Source organism: Zalophus californianus, chromosome 13, assembly GCF_009762305.2.
Source record: "Zalophus californianus isolate mZalCal1 chromosome 13, mZalCal1.pri.v2, whole genome shotgun sequence".
Lineage (NCBI taxonomy): Eukaryota > Metazoa > Chordata > Mammalia > Carnivora > Otariidae > Zalophus > Zalophus californianus.
In genome coordinates, this window is record NC_045607.1 from 82,690,097 (window position 1) to 82,710,802 (window position 20,706).

Below are 20,706 nucleotides of genomic sequence, written 5' to 3' on the forward strand. Positions count from 1 at the left end.
ATTGTGTTGCAGGATAGAGGTGAGCAGGTAGCCAGAGAAGAGAACATTAGATGAAAGCAAGGAACTTCTAAATTCAGTGGGAGGATAAACACATTAAACAATTTCTAATTCTTATAATAATAAATCTGATGCAAACCTATACTTAAGGAAACCCTGGTCTCACGCTAGGCAGTGCACTAAGCATCTTGATCTATATTAAATGGAATTATCACAGTACCCCTGCAGGGCAGATAGGTATTTTATTTAATACCTCTGACCGAAGATAAGAAACATGGAGTGGGGTTAGGAAAGCAGTGCACGGCTTAAAAAAACAAAAAAACAAAAACCTCAACCAACTAACAGGTCTCTCTCTCCGTATCCACCTTCGTAAGTAGACTTACATGCAGTCGGCTTACTAACTTGTCCTGAAGATACTCCAGACACAATTCACAAAGCAACGCTCACAACCACACCTGCCTTCCTCTGAGGACATCTTATAGACCTGGAACCCTGCCACCCTCTTGGCCTTCCGACGGTCTGAAGACGTATCAAACCCCATGGTGGTTAGTCATCCCTGAAGTTCCCTCATGGATACGACCCCTACTGAAACATGTCAATCTTCTTTTGTGAACTTGTTTTCATGGTCAGTGTCGAGGACAAAATGGGAAGTGGCAGTAATGGTTCCTTAGTGCAACAAGCCATGTGTTCCAAAGGGAAGAGTAGGAAAACAAAACAGTATTTTCTCCTTGTTTTAAAGGGCATAGGACAGCCAGAAGAATAGCAAGAGCACCTGTGGGTAAAGGACAGCAAACAGCAGAGAAGAGTTAGTCAAAGAGAAAGCAGACAATGACAGATGTAGTCTATATGTTCTTTCCCTCAATATTCACTATTTCAAAAGCGTGGTTAGGGACTGCAGTCAGTCAGCAACCAACACCGATTGAGTACACAGGGCAGGAAAGAAAAGCACCTTCCAAAAGAGATGTAGAAAATAATTTTCATATCAACTCGTGAAAAAGAGAAACAGAATGGTGTGAAATACTGCCGAGGAGATGCACAGTACAGGTGGGTGGTATCAAGTAAGAGCAGGAGGGGAAAGCCTGTCCAGGGCTGTGCGCCCCCAGGTCTGTGTGTGGTCAAGAGGCTGCGAACGGAGTGCCTATTGCCAGGTACCAAATCTAAAGACACAAGCAGCCAACCAGAGATTATTTCTCTGGACAGTGTAAGGTGGCTGTCTTTATAAAAAATGAGTGGCTCAAAACCTGAAACCCAACCCTCCCCCCAAGAAGCTTTGCTACTCTCTAGAGTAGTCCACTCTGCTCAGAATATTACGATTCCTGCGGCTCCTCACAAAATGGATCACAGGAGAAAAACTGCGCTGACACTAAATCTTAGTACATCCCTGTGAACAAAGGCTGCTGAAGAGCAGCTCCATGTGGAGAGTGGGCTGAAGTTGGGAGAAGATTTACCCCAAAGCCATCATGATCTCATGATCCTTGTGTAAACATGACACCAACCTCTAGTTTTCTTAAGCTCATTCATGCTTAATTCAAAAATTAAACTTCACGCACAAGGATCCAATACTGCACTGTGTGCCTGGACTCACTCCATACAGTACTGGCACAATGGGTCACTTTCTGAACTGCCACTTCCTGTAGTGAGCAGCCAGGCCCACAGGCTCACCCCATGACAAAACTGTAGCATGGGCTCTAGGATTACCTACCAACAGAACACACGATGGGCAGAGGCCTTCACTCACACCCCACGGAATAAACACAGAGGAGGCTCTGTTTGGGTGGCTAGCTCCATACCCAGCCCCCCCACACCCCCCCACCCCACATTTGGGTACTACCTTTGGTTTCTTTTTGCTGGACCCCTTCACCATGTTCAGAATGACAGTAAGCACTCCTGTTCCCTTCCTCCTCTTTTTTCTGTTTTGGACGGGAGGGCTGAGGGAAGGACTCTCTCATCTTCCAAGCCTCTGGCTTTTGCTCTAAGTGCACTACCCAATCCTAGCATATCAAACCTGACCTTCAGCTCCTTTTGGCCAGCCATGTCTGTGCTTCCCCACTACTCTAAGATGCTTATCAGCCAGCAAAATCACGTTTCTTCCAATTTTTCCTAGCCATACATTTTTTTGAGGAAGCGGAGTTTGAAGAGGCTGACTTCAGAATAATGTTCCCACTCCTCTGTGCAGTCTTCAATTTCCTAAAACCCATCAGGGCCATTTCCACTAAAAGATACTACTACAGTTCACTATTAAGCCACAGGAATGTTTCTGAAAAGTTAGATGTAACGTACAAACCCTGCCAGAGCCTAGCTGACTCTGGGAAGGGAGAAGAATGGATGACCAAGGTACAAGGGGATTTCACACAGATAAGCTTTAAAAATCTGCAACAAACATGGCAAAGTGTTACATCTGTTAGGGAGAAGGGACATAAGGAAGTTCTATTACTCCTCCTACTCTGGTGTATCTTTAAAATTTCATACTTGGAAATATTGGAAAAAAGACTTTAGTGAAACAAATGATAAACTAAGTTTTTAAACATGTTTTCAGCTTTGAAGTGTAACTGGTGAATAAGCCGCATGTCAAGTATACAAATTGGTGGGTTCTGACGAACCTATACAACAGTGAAACCATCACCCCCAATGTAACAAACCTATTTATCCCTTTCAACACTTTGTACCTTTCCGTAATCTACCACACTGTGTCCCCACCCCCCCCACCCCCCCCCCACCCCCACCCCCCCCCCCCCGCTGCAGGCAACCGCTGATTGATTACTGTCACAGGGCATTGTACATTCTGTAGAATTTCATATAAATGGAATCAGATTTTTTTGGTCTGGCTTCTTTCACCCAGCATAATTATGATCCCTCATGTTGTGTGTCTCAGTAATTCATTCCTTTTTACGGCCCACTAATGCCCTGTTGTGTGGATATCCCATAATTTGTGTCTTCACCGCTGCTGGACATTTGTTTCCAGTTTTAAACTATGACAAAACTAGCACACATCCCTGTACCAGTCTTTCATGGACATACGCTTTCCCTTCTTTCAGGTAAATACTAGGAGAGGAATGGCTGGATCCTATGGCAGGCATCTAGGAATCTCTCCAGTGGTTTCCCAAAGTGGTTATGTACTCGAAATCTACCCATACGGATGTGAGTTCCAGCTCTCTACATCCCAACACTTCCGTCCAAAGTCTGTCATGCCAGCAGGTCTATGGTAGTAGCTCATTATAATTCACACTTCCCTACTAAAGTTCAGCATCTTTTCATGTGCTTATCTGCTGTCTGTATATTTCTTTACTGAAGATCATATTAAAGTCTTTTGCCCATTTTCTGACTGGGCTGTTTGTCATCTTTGTATTGATAGTTGTACAAGAGTTCTTTTTAGAGTATCCTTCAGGGTCAGCAGACTTTCTATACAGGGCCAGTAGGTTAAGTATTTTAGGTGTTGAGGGCCCCATACAGAATGTCATGTATTTTTTTTTTTAATCCTTTGAAAATGCAAATACTATTAGCTTGCAGGGACTTAATATAAGCAGACGTTAGGCTCGATATGGCCCCCAGTAACAGCCCTTCATCTTGACACAAGTCCTTTGTCAGGTGTTATGTGTTGCAAACATATGCTCCCCGCCAGTTTGCAGCCTGCCTTTTCTTAATAGCATCTATTGAAAAGCAAGTTAATTTTGAAGTAAAACTTCATGCTTTTTGTCTTCTAATCTTCCCAAAACCAAGATCACTAAGAATTTTAGTTCTTACATTTAAGTCTATGACCCATCTATATATGGCATAAGGTGAGGGTTGTGCTCATTTTTTGTACATGACTATTCAATTGTTCTAGCACTATCTGTTAGACTCTTCTTTCTCCATTGAATTGCCTCCGTTACCTGTGCCAAAAAACAACTGACTATATACGTGTGAGTCTATTTCTGGTTTCCCTATTTGGTTCCACTGAGCCATATACGTCTGTTTTTACACCACTACAATGATGGCTTCATTACTGCAGCTTTGTAATAAGCCTGAAAATTAGGAAGGGTGAGTCACCGAACTTGGTCTTCTTCAAAGTTCTTCTAAGTCTACTGCATTGTCCAATAAGCTTGTCAATTTCTAAAAAGCCCTGCTGGGAATTTTATCGAATCTATCTATTTGGGAGAGGATTGGCATTTTAACAACTCCTGAACCTTTGATCCATGAACACAATCATTCTCTCCATTTATGTATTTATGTAAGTCTTTAATTTCAGCAAAATTTTGTAGTTTTTAGCATACAGGTCCTATAAATATATCCCTAAGCATTTTATACTTTTGATGCTATTGTACACAGTTTTGTTTTTTTAAGTAGGCTCCACACCCAGCGTGGAGCCAACACAGGGCTTCCACTCAAGACCCAAAGCTAAGGGACGCTTGGAAGCGTCTGCCTTCAGCTCAGGTCATGATCCCAGGGTCCTGGGATCGAGTCCCACGTCGTGCTCCCTGCTCAGCGGGGAACCTGCTTCTCCCTCTCCCTGCCACTCCCCCTCCCTGTGCACACGTTCTCTCTCTCCCTCAAATAAAATGTTAAAACAAAGCAAAACCCCCAGAAAACCCAAGCCAAGACCTGAGCTGAGATCAAGAGTTGGATGCTTAACCAACTGAGCCACCCAGGTACTCCACATGGTATTTTTAAACTTTGCTTTCCAATTGTTTGGTGCTAGTACAGGGAGCCACATCTGATTTTGAACTATACTGACTTGTATCCTGCAACCTTGCTAAATGCACTGATAGCACTGATTCCTTAAGATTTTCCACAGACATATGTTTGTCTGCAATAGACAAGTTTTTGTTTTTTCCTTACTGCACTGGCTAGATCCTCCAGTGCAATGTGGAACAGAACTGATTAGTGAGCATTTTCCTTGTTTCCAATCATTAGGGGAAAGCTTCCACTCCATCAATAACTATGATATGAGCTAATGGTTTTGGGTATTTTCCTTCTATTCCTAGATACACAAAGTTTTTATAAAAGGATGCTAGACTTTGGCAAGTATTTTCCCTGTATATACTAAGACAATCATGTGTTTTTTCTGTAGTTGTTCACATGATGGATTACACTGATGAATTTTCAAATGTCAGATCAACCTTGTACTTCTAGGATAAACTCACCTGGTTAGGATGTATTACTCTTCCCCCCCCCAAAGATTTTATTTATCTGAGAGAATGAGAGAGCACGAGAGGGAAGAGGGTCAGAGGGAGAAGCAGACTCCCTGCTGAGCAGGGAGCCCAATGTGGGACTCGATCCCGGGACTCCAGGATCATGATGTGAGCCAAAGGCAGATGCTTAAGCAACTGAGCCACCCAGGCGCCCCTCATTTGCTAACTTTTTAAAAGAATTTTTGCATCTGTGGTTAATGAAAGGTACTGGTCTGTAGTTTTGTCTGGTTTTGATATTGGAGAATGCTAGCCTCATACAATGTGTCAAGAAGTATTCCCCCCCCTCCCCCTTTCACCTTCTGAAGACTCTAGGTAGAACTGCTATTAATTCTTCCTTTTCCTTGGAATTCACCAGTGAAGCCTCTGGGCTGGAATTTTCCTTGTGGGAAGGTTTTTAAATACAAATTTAATTTCTTTAGTAAATACAGGGCTATTCTAATTAGCTCTTCCTTCAGGGACTTTTGGGGCTTTTAAAGAGTTTGCCCATTTCTTCTAAACTGTCAAATTTACTGCCTGAAAGTTGTTCACCATTCTCCTAATGCCCTTTGACCATTGGTAAGATCTGTAGTGCTGTGCTCCATTTCCTCCTGGCTTCCTCTTCCCTACACTGCGGCTTGGGAACTCTCCTGGCAGTAAGCTGACGCCACCACAGGGATCACCTTGCCCTGTTTTCCCCTCCCTCAAAAATCACTGTCCCATGCTGCCTGTTATCCAATGTCTGAAAATCACCGTTTCATGTATTTTGTCCCATCTTTTAGAGAGCACATATGGCCCCTATCATTTCATCATGCCCAAGGACAGAAGCCTTTTATTTTTTATTACGGAAAATTTCAAACATACATGAAAGTAGAACAGTATAGTAAACCTTCATTATCTATCATCCAGCTTCAACAATTCTAAACTCAAGACCAAGACAGTGTCATGTATACTCTCTCTAGGCTCCCTTCTTCCCCGGAGGATTTTGAAGAAATTCCAGACATTCTATTTTCTTCATAAATATTACAGCATGTTATTTCTGACTTAAAAAAAATCCATAACCACATTATCAAACCTAAAAATACTGTCAATGAATTCTAATATTATTGAGTCAGTATTCAAACTTTTTTTTTTTTTTTTTACAGTTGGTTTGTTCAAACTGGGGTCTAAATTATGTCCATTCACTGTATTTGATTAATATATTTTTTTAAGTTCTTTTTAACTTAATTAGGTTCTCTCTCCCCTTTTTCCTTTTCTTAGATAATGGCACTATCCAGTAAAGTAGGCACAAGTCATATGTGGCCGTTAAGCCCTTAAAGTGTGGCCAGTATGACTGAGAAACTAAATTTTTAAATTAATTTAAAATTAAAAACCACTACTCCAGCTATTAGAAAATGTTTAGTTAGAACAACTTGGGTACATGAATTTACTTTTTCAACTGTAAGGTTTACAAAATCAAAATAGGATCAAATATTTCTGATAATTTATCACCTAAATTGAGATCTAATTATAATTCTGAAGACTTGAAACTGGTAGTTTCAGGGCAGTGGCTCTGAAATGGGAGCAGTTTTGCCCCCCAGGGTCCAACTGGCAATGTCATCATATCATCACAAGTGGGGAGGGGTGTACTGCTGGCGTCTAGCAGGTGAAAGCCCGAGATGCCATGTTCAAACACTCTCCAGTGCTCAGGACCACCCAGCAGTACAGAATCCCCCAGAATCCCCCAGTGTAAAATGGTGGCAGCGCCAAAGTCGACACAGCCTGTGCCAGAGGCTTAATCAGATTGAAATTTTTTCACAAAATAACTTGATGTTATGTCTTTCCGTGGGTATAATATCTGGTTATTTTGTGATGTTAGCAGCTAATGTGATCCACTGATTGATCAGCAGCTGCAAAGTGGTGGTATTCTATTACTATAATCGCTTCTGCATTTATTATCTGAAAGGCTTCAGAACTTCTTTTATCCTAAGTATTACATTTTTCAAAATAATGAGCTAGTTCTCCAATATCCTCCAAAGGTGACCAATATTAGTATTTTAAGTATCATCAAGATTTCATAAATATAGATACTTTTGATATTTTGGATCTCTGTGATTAAAAAAAAAAAAAAATCCCTTGGGCTCTTTGTCCTCTTATTTAAACCTTTCTCAATCTCTTTCTTATAGAGGTATCTCTCACATTCTGTACCATATTGGAACCTGGAAATAATCCTTTTTTAAAAGATGAGTTACATCCTTTTATACTTAATGACAAGATTGATGTTTGGCCTTAGTTCTGCCACTCTGTCATATTTATTTTTGTGGCATCTATGTATATAAATATCTAATCTTTGGTGATATGATGTGTTTTATCTTCCTCTCCTTTTCTTTGTGTATCTTTTGGTAATTAGGAAAATTTGCACAAAGACGTTATATAATGTCCTATGTCCTTTTATATCTTTTTGGGAATACTGTCTGTTGATTCCCACTATAAACAATATTGAAATTCTCCCTTATTTCTGCCTCCCAAAGCACCCACTTTGAAGTAATATCCTTTTATTTCCTGATAATACCTATCAGACAATCAGGAAGTATACTGTATTTAAGGTCTATGGTCTCTTCTCCTGTTTTTAGTGCTGGGTGCCAGCTGCACTGGCAGCCTGAGAACCACGGATGACCAGTTTTACCGTGCCCTTCGTCTACCCCATGGTTCCAGTTCTCAGGAAGCAGCGTGCTTCTGCAACGTGGTTTAGTCTGGCTTGGGAGTTCACAGGACGTGTACCAGCACAGCACCATCCAACCTTTCCAGAGCCTACAAAGTCGCCTCCCAGTTTCAGCACCCCCCCCCCTTTACCACATACTCACTTAGAACATGCTAGTCATGCTGTTGCTGGCTTCCTCTTACCCACTGACATTCGAGAGTTCATACATGTTGTGTAATAAAGAATTAGACCTTGGCCCCTGGTTTTTGGGGAAGGAGACTCTGAAACCCTAGGACTTTTCTGAGTGATAGGTTACTCGCAAGCCCGCCCCTTGGGTCATACGTACGTTTAAGCTTAGGAGATGACTCCAGAGGGGAAGGGACAATGCCAGAAAGACAAATCACGTGAGCAGAGTGTTGGGGCACTGAGTCCGAGGATTATCTCAACTTATATTTGAGCCTTCCAGGCAGCAGGGCTAGAGACTGAAGGGCAAGCTTGCTGGGGACTGTGCCCTTAACTTGAACGGTCTACTGCTACCATTGGGTGGTTAGTGGGAGAGCAAACTGTAGTACACCAACGGGGCTACTTTGAAATTTAGTTTGTTGTATATGTTGTCCGTGGGTTTGTGGTTGTTAGCCTACTTGCTCTTCTATTTTTGGGAAAGGATTTGGAAGACTCAAAAATGTGCCACTGTCACTAGCACTTTGTCGCCAGTTCTTTGGGATTTTCGTTAACTTTAGTGCATCGCATTTCACCCCCTGCACACTATTTTAACATTTATCCTTTCATAGATCGATATTAACAGAAAATTAAATCACCAAAACTGTACACTAAGGCCACTCTTGGTGATGACTGTAACTCATGTGCAGTTTGTTTTACAAGATGTACAAACTGCAGTAAAAGCTACTAGCTGCTACCTCTTGACAGTGTGACTGTAATTTATATGGGTTAACAGGAGACTCTGCCTGTCAACTGACTACGTAAGATACTCTAATTATTACCGTACCTCCCCCAAATTACATAAAATGCACAGTACAGTGTTTCAAATAATGCTTCCTCATCCACAAAATGCATTACATTTATAAACTAAAGAGCATATAACAAAATGCATATTCCAAGTGATGATACAGGTTTTCATACTGGTCTGAGGCTAGACCCCCATCATAAAAAAATAAAAGCAAAAATTGTACCTCTGTGACACGGAGTTGTGATGAAGCAGCCATGTAATCAGATTCTAATTTGTTCTTCTCAGAGATCACTGTAGTATTTTGAAGAATTAAATCAACTTTTTGAATATGCAAAGAAGTACAAATCTAGGAACAAAAACCCCTAAAAGTTTAATTTGTTTGACAAGAAAAAAAAGTTTTTAAAAATTAATAAACCATGAGAAAAACATTTTTCTAATGCGACTGATATCTCAAGTAGTTCTTTTTACAACTATTTCTTACAAGACAATTTTTAAATGTTTTTCTGTGTGTTTAATTGAATCACCTGGAATATAATAACTTAGCTTAATGAGTGCTTTTTTTATTGTTATGTTAATCACCATATATTACATAATTTGTTTTGGTGTAGTGTTCCATGATTCATTGTTTGTTCATAACACCCAGTGCTCCATGCAGAATGTGCCCTCTTTAATACCCATCACCAGGCTAACCCATCCCCCCACCCTCCTCCCTGTTAATGAGTGCTTTTAACCAGTTTATTGACCTATAATGAAAAATGTCAAAGCTAAAATTATTGATAATAAACTCTTAGCAAGAGTTTTTTAATTTATTTACTTATCTACCTGCTATAAAAAAAGTGACTAAAATTAAGATAATGCCTTACCTTTACAAAGTTTGTTAATTCAGTAACAAGTTTTGCTTTTTGAACATTTATTTCTTTGATTTTGGTACTTGCTTTTCGCTCTTCCTCTTCAAGGTTGCAAGTATCCTGTTCCATCAGCTTTAAACTGTACGAAACATATAATGATGTAGAAATCAGAGTTAACACAAGGTTTGAGCCCAAATCTTTAGGTCTCCTGCTGTTTGATGGGCTTTTTAATAATGCTACTCAGACATAAAAACTACTAGCTTCTAGATTAAATAATCTTGTTATGTAACCACTCAGGATCAAAAAGTATTTGTTGAGATATTATGTGCCCAGCACAGTTTAAGAAATGATAGTGGTAATGGTGTAGGATCTGGAATCAGAAAGATGGGTTTGAATTTCCTCTTGCCACTAATGAGCAGTATAACTAGATAAGTTACTCTTCTGAACTTTAGTTTCCTTATCTATAAATTAGAAAAAAATAATAGTACTTCCCCTATACGGCCATGATGAAAACTTAAAAAAGGTAAAATATGTAACACACTTAAGTACACTGCTGGGCCTTTAACCAATGGATGAATATTAGTTACTAACCATCGTTGTTAATGTTGTTTACACATAGTCCCTTACCTAAGGCAGCTTAACTGGGGAGATTTGATTAACAGATTAAAAATATATAGTGAAAAGACAATACAACCCTAAAAGTTACTACTATTTTGCTATTCAAGGTGAAGAAACTAAGGATCAGAAGTTAAGTTACCTAAGATCATGCATAGTACATGGTTAAGATGGGTTTGACACCAAAGTCCAAGTTCTTTCCACCCCACTATGTTGCCTCCAGGATAAAATCAAGAACCCAGTTTGGAAACACTAATACACAAGAATGAACAAGTTGAGCAGATGCTGCAGAGAGGGGCCTGACCAGTACATGGAAGAGAGTGAGTAGGAGAGGCCAGGGAGGTGAGGTGAAATGGGTCGAGTGAAAGGAGACTACAAAAGGTTGAAATTCAGTCTCAAGGAAAGGAATTTTGTAACTAGAGGTGATTAACTCTAGGTAGGAGACAGCAGGCTGGTGATGGTTATGAAAGGCCCTTTCACTACAAAAATCCACATTACTTATGAAGAGAGAGTTTGGTTTTAGACAATGGGTCCAATAGGAGAGCCGAACAGGAAAGGTTACGTGTCTTGTAGTTGATGAAAGATGGGAATGAGGCCAAAGGTGAAGGCTGAAAAGAGGCTTAGAGATGAAACCCTAGGCAGCTAGACTAAAAAAGTAGGTTTAAGCAACCAAGGTACATTATTACCTTTTCACTAATAGTAAATGGCCAAATGTTTATTTAAAAACAACAACAACAAACCAGTAAAGAACAAATTCTCTTAATGCATTTCACGTACGATTCAATTTAGGAATGTGCTTAAAAACACATACTACATTAGGTCAAGGTAATCAGATACCTTAACTGAAGGCAATGAGCAGTCATTTATGATCAAAGATTGACTATGCCATTAATATCTAAATCTTTATAGGGAAAAAAAAATCACAACAAAAAGGTCTGAGATAGGCCATGGGAAAAACCTCTGAACTGGAAGCCATGTTCTTTCCCCCTAGAATGAACACCCTAATAGCTTTTACCCCCTCCTACATATCCTAGTTTCTACAAAATATCCAAATGCAATAAAACATATAATCAGTTTTAAGAAAGGTTGCCTGGGCACTCACAGTAAGCTAGCAGTTTTCCTTCAGGATAAGATTTAGACTACTCACATCTTTGTATAAAATTCTGTGGACTGTATGACCGCTAAGGCTAAGCAGATATACTTCCAATTGTAACAAGGGATATTACAGTTGAAGAGTGGGATAAACCCCCAACGCCCACTCTCTTCTGTGAAAATCAGCATATCTTCCCCCTTTCCTATCACACCCTTTCAGAAGTGGTGAGAAAACGCACAGCCTAATGGTCTGGATTGATAATCTCACTGCCTGTACATCTCCCACCAATCCAAATTCAGCGGACCCATTATTCTGGTTATGTGTCTGGGTCAGTCATTCTCAAAGTGTGGTCCAGAGGCTGTGGGGATCCCTGAAACCATTTCAGGGGAATCATGAACTATTTTCACTGTTGTAAGAAGACCCAACTGCCCCATTCACTGCAGTGATGTTTGCACTGATGGTATAAAAGCAATGGTGAATAAAACTGCTAGTGCTCTGGAACGAATCTAGGTAGTAGCACCCAAGTATACTCATAGTCATGAGTTTCTTCACTGCCGTGTACTCAAAAATTTCAGGAATGCCAAATTCGATTAATATTTTTGATGACAGTAAAAATTATTAAATCGTGAGTCTTACGAATCTTTAACTTCAAGTATAACTGACATATTAGTTTCAGGTGTGCAACATAATGATTTGATGTCTGTATATATCATGAACCGATCACCACAAAAATCTAGTTAACATCTGTCACCATATATAGTTATAAAAGATTTTTTCTGGTAAAGAAAACTTTAAGATCTACTCTCAGGGGGGCGCCTGGGTGGCTTAGTCGTTAAGCGTCTGTCTTCAGCTCGGGTCATGATCCCAGGGTCCTGGGATCGAGCCCCGCATCGGGCTCCCTGCTCGGCGGGAAGCCTGCTGCTTCTCCCTCTCCCACTCCCCCTGCTTGTGTTCCCTCTCTCGCTGTCTCTCTCTCTCAAATAAAAGTAAAAAAAAAAAAAAAAAAAAAAAAAACCTACTCTTAGCAACTTTCAAATATGCAATACGGTATTACGGTATTATTAACTACCGTCACACACCACACATTACCTTCCTATGGGTCTTTTACTTATTTTTTTAAAAGATTTTATTTAACCTGAGAGAGACAGGGAGAGAGGGAACATAAGCCGGGGGAGTGGGAGAGGGAGAAACAGGCTTCCCACCGAGCAGGGAGCCCGATATGGGGCTCGATACCAGGACCCCGAGATCATGACCCGAGCTGAAGGCAAGACGCTTAACAACTGAACCACCCAGGCGCCCCGAGTCTTTATTTTATACTGAAGTTTGTACCTCTCGATCACCTTCACCTATTTTACCAACCCCCAACACTCCTCCCTACCCCTCCCTGGCAACCACCCGATCTGTTTTCTGTATCTATGCGTTTTTGTTTGTTCATTGGTTTTTTAGATTGCACTGTAAGTGATGTTATGTGGTATTTGTGTTTCTTACTGCACTTAGCATAATACCCTCAAGTTCCACTCACGTTGTCACAACAGATTTCCTTCTTTTTAATGGCTAAGTAGTAGTGCAGCATGTGCACACACAGTGCATGTGTCTGCGTGTATCTCACTTCCTCTTTACCCATTCATCCATCCATGGACACTGAGGTTGCCTCTTGTAAATAATGCTGCAATGACCAGGAGAGCACAGACATCTTTTCAAATCTGTGCTTTCATTTTCTTTGAATAAATACCCAGAAGTGGAATTACTGGATCGTGGGGTAGTGCTATTTTTAATGTTTTGAGAAACCCCTATACTGCTTTCCACCGCGTCTGCACCAATTAGCATTCCCACCAACAGCGGACAAGGGTTCCCTTTTCCTGCATCCTCGCCAGCATCCTCGCCAACATTCGGTATTTCTTGTCCTTTGATAGCCATTCTGACAGGTGTGAGGTGGTAATCTCACTGTGGTTTTTATTTAAATTTCCCTGGTGATTAGTGATACTGAGCACCTTTTCAGCTGTCTGTTGGCCATCTGCAGGTCGTCTTTGAAAAAAACCTCTATTCAGATCCTCTGCCCATTTGTTAATCAGATTGGGTTTTTTTTTTTTTTTTTTTTGCTATTGAGTTGTAGGAATTCATTTCATTTTACATACTACACCGTCATCGAATACATGATTTCCAAATATTTTCTCCTATTCCAGAGGCTGCCTTCTTGGTGTGGTGATGGTTTTCTTTACCATGTGGAAGCTCTGAAGTTTGACGTAGTCCTATTTGTTTATTTTCACTTTTGTAGCCAAGGCCTTTGGAGTCAGTTCCAAAGAAATTACTGCCAACACCCATGTCAAAGAACTTACTGTTTTCTTCCAGGAGTTTGAGGATTTCTGGTCTTATATTGGTCTTTAATCCATTTTGAGTTGATTTTTCTGTTTGCTGTAAGCTTGTGGTCCAGTTTCAATTCTTTGCATGAGGCTGTCCAGTTTTTCCAGCACCATTTACTGCAGAGACCATCCTTTCTTCACCGTTTATTCTTACCTCTTGTGTCACAAAGCAACTCACCATAGATACATGGGTTTATTTCTGGGCTCTCTATTTTGTTCCACTAATGCATGTGTCTGCTTTTATGTCAATACCCTGTTTTGATTAATATAGTTTTGTGATATAGCTTGAAATCAGGGAGCGTGATGCCTTCAGCTTTTTCTTTCTCAAGATTGCTTTGGCTATTTGGTATCTTTTGTGGCCCCATAAATTTTTACGATTCTTCTAATTCCGAAAACTGCTGCTGGAAATGGATTGGAATTCCACTGAATCTATCGACTGCTTTGGGTAACATGGACACTTTAACAATATCAATTCTTTAAATCCATGAGCACAGAAAATCTTTTATTTGTGTCAAATTTAATTTCTTCAGTGTGTTATGGTTTTCAGTATACAGGTCTTTCACCTCCTTGGTCAAATTTATTCCTAAGCATTTTCTTTTTGGTGCAATTTTATAAATGGGACTGTTTTCTTAATCTTTGAGTGTGTTGTTAGTATATGAAAATGCAACCGATTTTTATATGACAATTTTGTACCCTGCAACTTTACTGAATTTGTTGATTAGTGTTACAAGTTTCTTTTGGTGGAGTATTTAGGGTTTTCTAGGTAAAATCCTGTCATCCACAACTAGTGCTGGTTTTACCTCTTTCCAGTTTAGATGCCTTTTATTTCTCTTTCTTGCCTACTCTGCTCTGCTCAGAAATCCTAATTTCTAACACTCTGCTGAATAAAGGTGGGGAGAGTAGGCATCCTGGTCTTGATCCTGATGTTAAAGGAAAATTTCAGCTTTTCACTGTTGAGTATAAGGTTATACTTACATAAGTGGAGGGGGTTGATTTGTCATGTATGGTCTTGATTATATTGAACTATGTTCCCTCTTTGCCCATATTGTTGAGTTTTTATTAAACATGGATGTTGTATTTTGTCAAATGCTTTTTCTGCATCTGAGATTTTTTATTTTTTAGCTTTCTCTTTTATCCAGACATATCCATAGTACTTACAGCATCTGTACATAGACAATTTGTACCCACACGACATTCTGACGGTAATTACTATTCATCATTCCCTCAAAAGGGAGAGAGGCTCGGGAAGGGGCCTAGTGGGCGTACTAGACTATCTTCATGGGACTGTTGTAAGCAAACCCCTAACATGACAGTGATGTGTCCTATAATACTTGAAAACAGGCACAGAACCACCAGGTTACTAATACTGTTAGTGCCTTTCTAATTGACTGGAGACCATGTTTTATAGCTAAGCTTAATATTTGGCAATACACTTTCCCCATCCAAAAACAGCTGGGAAAGTCCAACACTGTCAGAGTTGGTTCGTCTCGCACTGGCTGGTGTTTAATGTATTATTTGTAGCACTAGGCAGCATTTTCCCTGCTAAGTAATTCCAGGAACTAGAATTCCAGAACATTCAATACTGCTTCTTGTGAAACTACTAGGACTTATCCTAGCTTCAGATCCTCCGAGCAACTCTTCATGGCCAACCCTTTCCTCCCTGAGGTCAGAGGAGGCATATGGCCTACCGTGGCTGAACCTTAGAAGAACAGGTCAAACTTTCAGTCCTGTGCCAACTCAGATGCTCCTGTCGCCGAGGCTGCGGTTGCTGGTGATGGGACTGAGGGAAAGGGCCCTGTTGTAGTGGAAATGCAGCAGACAGGATAAGCTGGCTTCAAGGTTGCTCCATGGGAAGCCTTCAAGTCTGGAAAAACTGCTGCAGTAGTTGGGTCAGCTGAGCCAGAGATAGTTGCTGGACTCGACCAAGCTGCCCTTCCTGGGAACTCTGCCGTGGGACTGACCACATCTGTGACTGCTGCTGTTGTGGAGCCGCAGGAGAGCAGGCGGGCACCACTTGCCCCACGAGCACAGTGCACAGTACCATGACCACCCCCCAAGCTCCGGGAGCAGCTACTAATGTAACCACTCATCACCAAGCTGCTGACCTTGAGAAAATCTTATGCGTCCTGAACGAATGTCGTTACTGCAGCCGTCTGGGTTCTGTTTCGTGGCATACTAGATGGAATCTGGACCATGCTTCCAGCTATGAAATCCTCATAGTGTCATACAGTGGGGCTGTAAGAGCGCTCTGTGTCCAACTGGAGGGAGGGGTTTATTGATGGTGCCAGCTCAGTACGTTCTGTTGACTCTGATATGATGGCCTTTGTAAAGTCTGCTGTTGAATCATATGCTGAATGTGCCAGTGTGTCCAGTATTCATTCCACTTTAATTTCGGTTAGTGTGAATAACCTGGTCCTTAATATTCAGAGGTACAAGTTGCTGGAATTTAGATGAATTTCCAGAAGGTGAAATGGAATCAAAATTCAACCCAGGGCCGGATTGTTATAAAAACATCTGCAGCCCTTAACCATGGGCCATTTGAAGTCTGTTCTTCAATTTTTCTTAGTTCTTCTTGGGCCTGATGAGTATTGGCCTCTGTCATCCATGTCTGTTGCTCCAACTGGTCTTTCAGATGCTGCATGGCTCGTAACTGAGCTAGAAGTACCTGAGACTGAGACAAGCCTTAAGGAACTGGTAAATGTGCAGCTTGAGACGCCACTGGCTGTATGGAAGACGGACAAACAATGACCTCCTTGTTACCATCTTTTCTGGAGCTGCTATATGGTGTCTGGGAGGAGTGCAAGTGTCTGCTGGGTCTCTGTTGGTGTTGAGGAAGGGTCTGAGACTGCTGTGTGAGATGATTTTCTGGAGCTCTGGAAGGAAGCAGAAGGGGGCTGGGCTGTGATCAAACCTTTCCAATGCTTCCTTGAGGCTTGACTATGTCTATACAATTATCAGATCCAGAATCTTGGCTTTTGTCAGCAGTTGTCTCAGGAAGAGACTCTTCAATGCCAAATATTCATATTTCAGCCCTAACTTCTGCATAATTTAGGATGATGTGAGTACCAACAATAAACTCTGGCCTTGAATTCCACGGAAGATTAATGATACAATGAGTCTGAAGCCAAATCCACTGTGGTCCTTTGTTCAGGAATCTATAATAACATGATATGCTTTTCCTATACTGCATTAAGTGCTCATGATGTTTTTGGCAAATGTTCTAGACCACCACATGATAATCATACCTGAATGTTCACAGAACTTCAAATGTCCTATCATAGGTAGTTCCTTGTGACCTAGCAATAAAATTCTAAACTATGTCTAGATGTCTAAAACTCTTCATTAAGCTCTTCAACAGTACACATCCTTGATGAACTAAATTGTAGCTAATCTGACAATAGCTACAATACAATCTTGATCATCTTAGAGCCTATATATGTCTTGTATGGTTTCTTTGAAACCATTCTGTGCTGAACTGGATACACTGTTTAATGATTGGAAATTTCCTATAAATTACACATATTCATAAGTACATGACTCCTTTGGTCTACTGTTCCTCAAAGCATATGACAACAGAATTCTGATTTTAAATATTCAAGTGTTAATCACTTTCCAGTAGAGGGGTAGAGAATTTTTTATACCAGTGAATGTTCCCTCTCTGGGATAAAATACTTTGATCCACAAGATCAAATGGTAAATATTAAAGTAATGAGGTTATATTCTCTGACACAAATAATATGCTTGAGTCATGAGGCCTTAAAAACAAAAACATCAAAAGCCTCAAACATTGTGTAAATTCTTCATTATTGAGGAATGTAGGTTTCCAGTCCTGTCAAATGTCACTGGTGTCAGACTCTGCAGTGATTTGTTTTCAGTAAAAAAAAAAAAAAAAAAAAAAGTGGTCTCCTGCAGAACAGATTTCCCCTTATTCTTATGTGGAACTCTCTGGGCTTCCTGGGTCTGGATGTCTGTTCCTTCCCGAGGTTAGGGAAGTTATTTCTTCTTCAAATATGTTTTCTGCTTTTTCTTCCTCCTTCTGTGACTCCTATAATGTGAAAGTTACTCTGCTTGATGTTGTCCCATTGGCCTCTTAAGCTATTTTTACTTTTTAAAATTGTTTTCGGGGCACCTGGGTGGCTCAGATGGTTAAGTGTCTGCCTTTGGCTCGGGTCATGATCCCAGGGTCCTGGAATCGAGCCCCGCATCAGGCTCCGTGCTCCTTGGGAGTCTGCTTCTCCCTCTGCTTCTCTCTCTCTCTCCCTCCCTCCCTCTGTCTCATGAATAAATAAAATCTTTAAAAAAAAAATAAAATTCTGTTTTCGGAGCACCTGGGCGGCTCATTCAGTTAAGTGTCAGACTCTTGATTTCAGCTCAGGTCATGATTCTTAGGGTCATGACACACATGCTCTCAAAAAAAAAAAAAAAAAAATTCTTTTTTGCTACTGGGTGAACCCTACACTACCCTATCTTCCACAGTACTGATTTTTCTTCTGCTTCATCTAGTCTGTTGTTGGAACCCCTCCAGTGTATTTTTGTAATTGCTGTTGTATTCTCCAGCTCTGTGAAGTTGTTTTGTACTTGCTTATACTTTCTACCTCTTTACTGAAATTCTTGCTGTGTTCATTCCTGTTGCAAGTTCGGTGAACATTTTTATAACCATTACTTTGATTTATTAGGTAAATTAACATCATTTCATAACAGTTCTTGTTTCTTCATTTTGCTTGACTCTGTGTTGGTTTCCTCCTCTAGCTCTCAGTGGTGACATGAACCTTTGTGGTCTAGGCAACCTGATTTATTCTTGACAGGTCCCAGTTGTTGAGGGACTGCCAAGTCCTGTGAGTGTTCCAGAGGAAGGGATCTCAGTTTGCTCTTAGTTTCAGGCAGAAGAGAAGCTAGAGTAGAAGCTAGGACCCTCAGGCAGCAGCTTTTAAGGTATGCAAATACAGACACAGTCCTTTGGAACCACCATACACCCTGTTGGTCTACAGACCAGGCATCCTGGAAGTGTCCCCTAGGAAACTGTTGGAAACATCAGGGCTTCAGGTGAGTGTAGGAGCTCCTTTCTGGAAGGTACTGGTGAGCTTTAGCAAGGCCAACAGAGCACAAAGACGGCATCTCCTGGACCCTGTTCCCTGAGAACACTTTCGTAGCCTCTGAATGTGTTGGTAATCCTGAAGCCCCTGAGGCTGAATTCTAGGGCAAATAAGTCTTTTTCACAGGAAGACTGGAGAGTGTTCAGACTGCTGTCTATGCAGTACCCTGGGGACAGCAGTCTGCCAAGAAGATTGTTTCAGACCCTTGGGCGCCTAGCTCTGGTGGGGACTTGGGGGTGCCATACACCCACTAGCAGGTTAGAGGGAGAGTATAAAAGTGGTGTCCACCGGTGCCTGTGTCCCAGGATAGATTCCCATTAGGCTCCTGCCCCTTGGGCAGATGCTTTAAGATGAGCAATGAATCTCCTCCACACACACTGTTGCTTCTACACGGGGTCCGTTGGTCAGTCTTTGCACGAACGCTTAAAGAGCAAAATCTGTTCCCTACCACTGTACTGTTCCCCTATGTATAAGCCCCACTGGCTTTCAAAGCCAGGCATCTTGGGGACTCATCTCTCTGGTGCAGGTCCCAAGCGTGGGGGTGCCTGACTTGGGGCACAAACTCCTTGCTCCTCCGAGGAAAAAACTCCGTATTTTTGATATCCTTCCCAAGTGCTGGTCACCACACTAGGGGTGGGGTTTTACGTGAGATCCTGTCTCTGTTATGGAAGAGCTGCTGAGTTAGTTTTCAGGTCTTTTTAAGAGGGAACGCTTTCATCTGTAGCTGTTGATTTGCTCTGTCTGTGGGAGGAGTTCAGTGTCTTCCTACGCTGCCATCTTGAACCACCTCCCAGTAGTAATTGAGTATATACCTTTTTAATGTTGTGTGATGAACTACAAAGCACACAGTACTTACAATGCAACCAAAGTATGATGGTTGCCTCAAGGAAAAGCACTTGTGTGACTGAGTTGGGAGCTGGACTAGATACTTTTTCAGGAAATACCATTTTTATTTAAAAGAATAAACTATGGTTACTGAGACTTAAGTATTTGGCAGATTTTATCTCCCCCCGCCCCAAAGTGAACGAAGTGAGCCTATCACTTCAAGGAAAATAACTGTCAATATTTGTCAACAATGATAAGCAACTTTCACGTGCCAATTAAAATTTTGGAAAATTTGTATCTACACTGTAAGCTTGACAGCTTCCCAATTCTTAGATTTTTTTATATTACACAATAAAATGTGTCAACATCTGAAAGACCTATGCAGCTTGGTGAGCCAACATTATCTAAAGGACCAGTGCATGAAGTAACAAAATCACTGGCTAAAAGATCCACTTACAGTGCAATGGACTTTAAGAGTAATCTACTTCACCGATTCAGATTCCACATTGCAAGTGAACTTTAACAAACCACACCTTGGCAGGTTTTGATGTAGTATTAAACAAGACGATAGACAATTATCTGAAAAGTCTACTAAAGTATTCCTTCCTTTTCCAACTACGAATCTATGTGAGGCCACATTTTCTCCATATATTTCAAAAGTGACACCTCACAACGGACTGAAAGTAAAAGCAGATATGAAATAACTTCATTTAGAGAGACTGATAAAGACGTAAAACAATGCCACTCTTCTTGGTAAACATATTTTGCTTAAACATTCTCAGTTTTAATTACTGATGTGGTAAATATCAATGATGTAAACCATATAAACAAAACTTCAAGGTCCTCAGTAACTTTTAAGCATGAAAAGGGGTCCAGGGATAAAAACGGCTAATCCGGGGCTAGGAAAACTCACAACACTTAAGATTCACCAACTTTTGCCCTACAGATGACTTTTTTTGGATAAAACGTGTTTGTGGGAATTGCAACATCATGACAGGGTCCAGGCACACCTCAGAAATATTGCGGATTTGGTTCCAGACCACTGCAATAAAGTGAATCCAAAGAATTTTGTGGTTTCCCAGTG

The 20,706-nt window shown here is 40.9% G+C and overlaps 1 protein-coding gene and 1 pseudogene across 5 annotated transcripts in view; both read right to left on the reverse strand.

The window, feature by feature from the left end:
- Nucleotides 1-20,706, reverse strand: part of SMC5 (structural maintenance of chromosomes 5) — a 99,541-nt gene that overhangs the window by 11,560 nt on the left and 67,275 nt on the right. For all 5 annotated transcript variants that reach the window (XM_027614393.2, XM_027614394.2, XM_027614392.2 and 2 more), the window contains 2 exons: nucleotides 9,652-9,775; nucleotides 9,012-9,134 (listed from right to left, as the gene is read on the reverse strand). In XM_027614393.2, the coding sequence (XP_027470194.1) occupies nucleotides 9,012-9,134; nucleotides 9,652-9,775 (247 nt within the window). The remainder of the gene's footprint in view (nucleotides 1-9,011; nucleotides 9,135-9,651; nucleotides 9,776-20,706) is intronic.
- On the reverse strand, nucleotides 13,461-17,569 carry LOC113933983 (annotated as a pseudogene).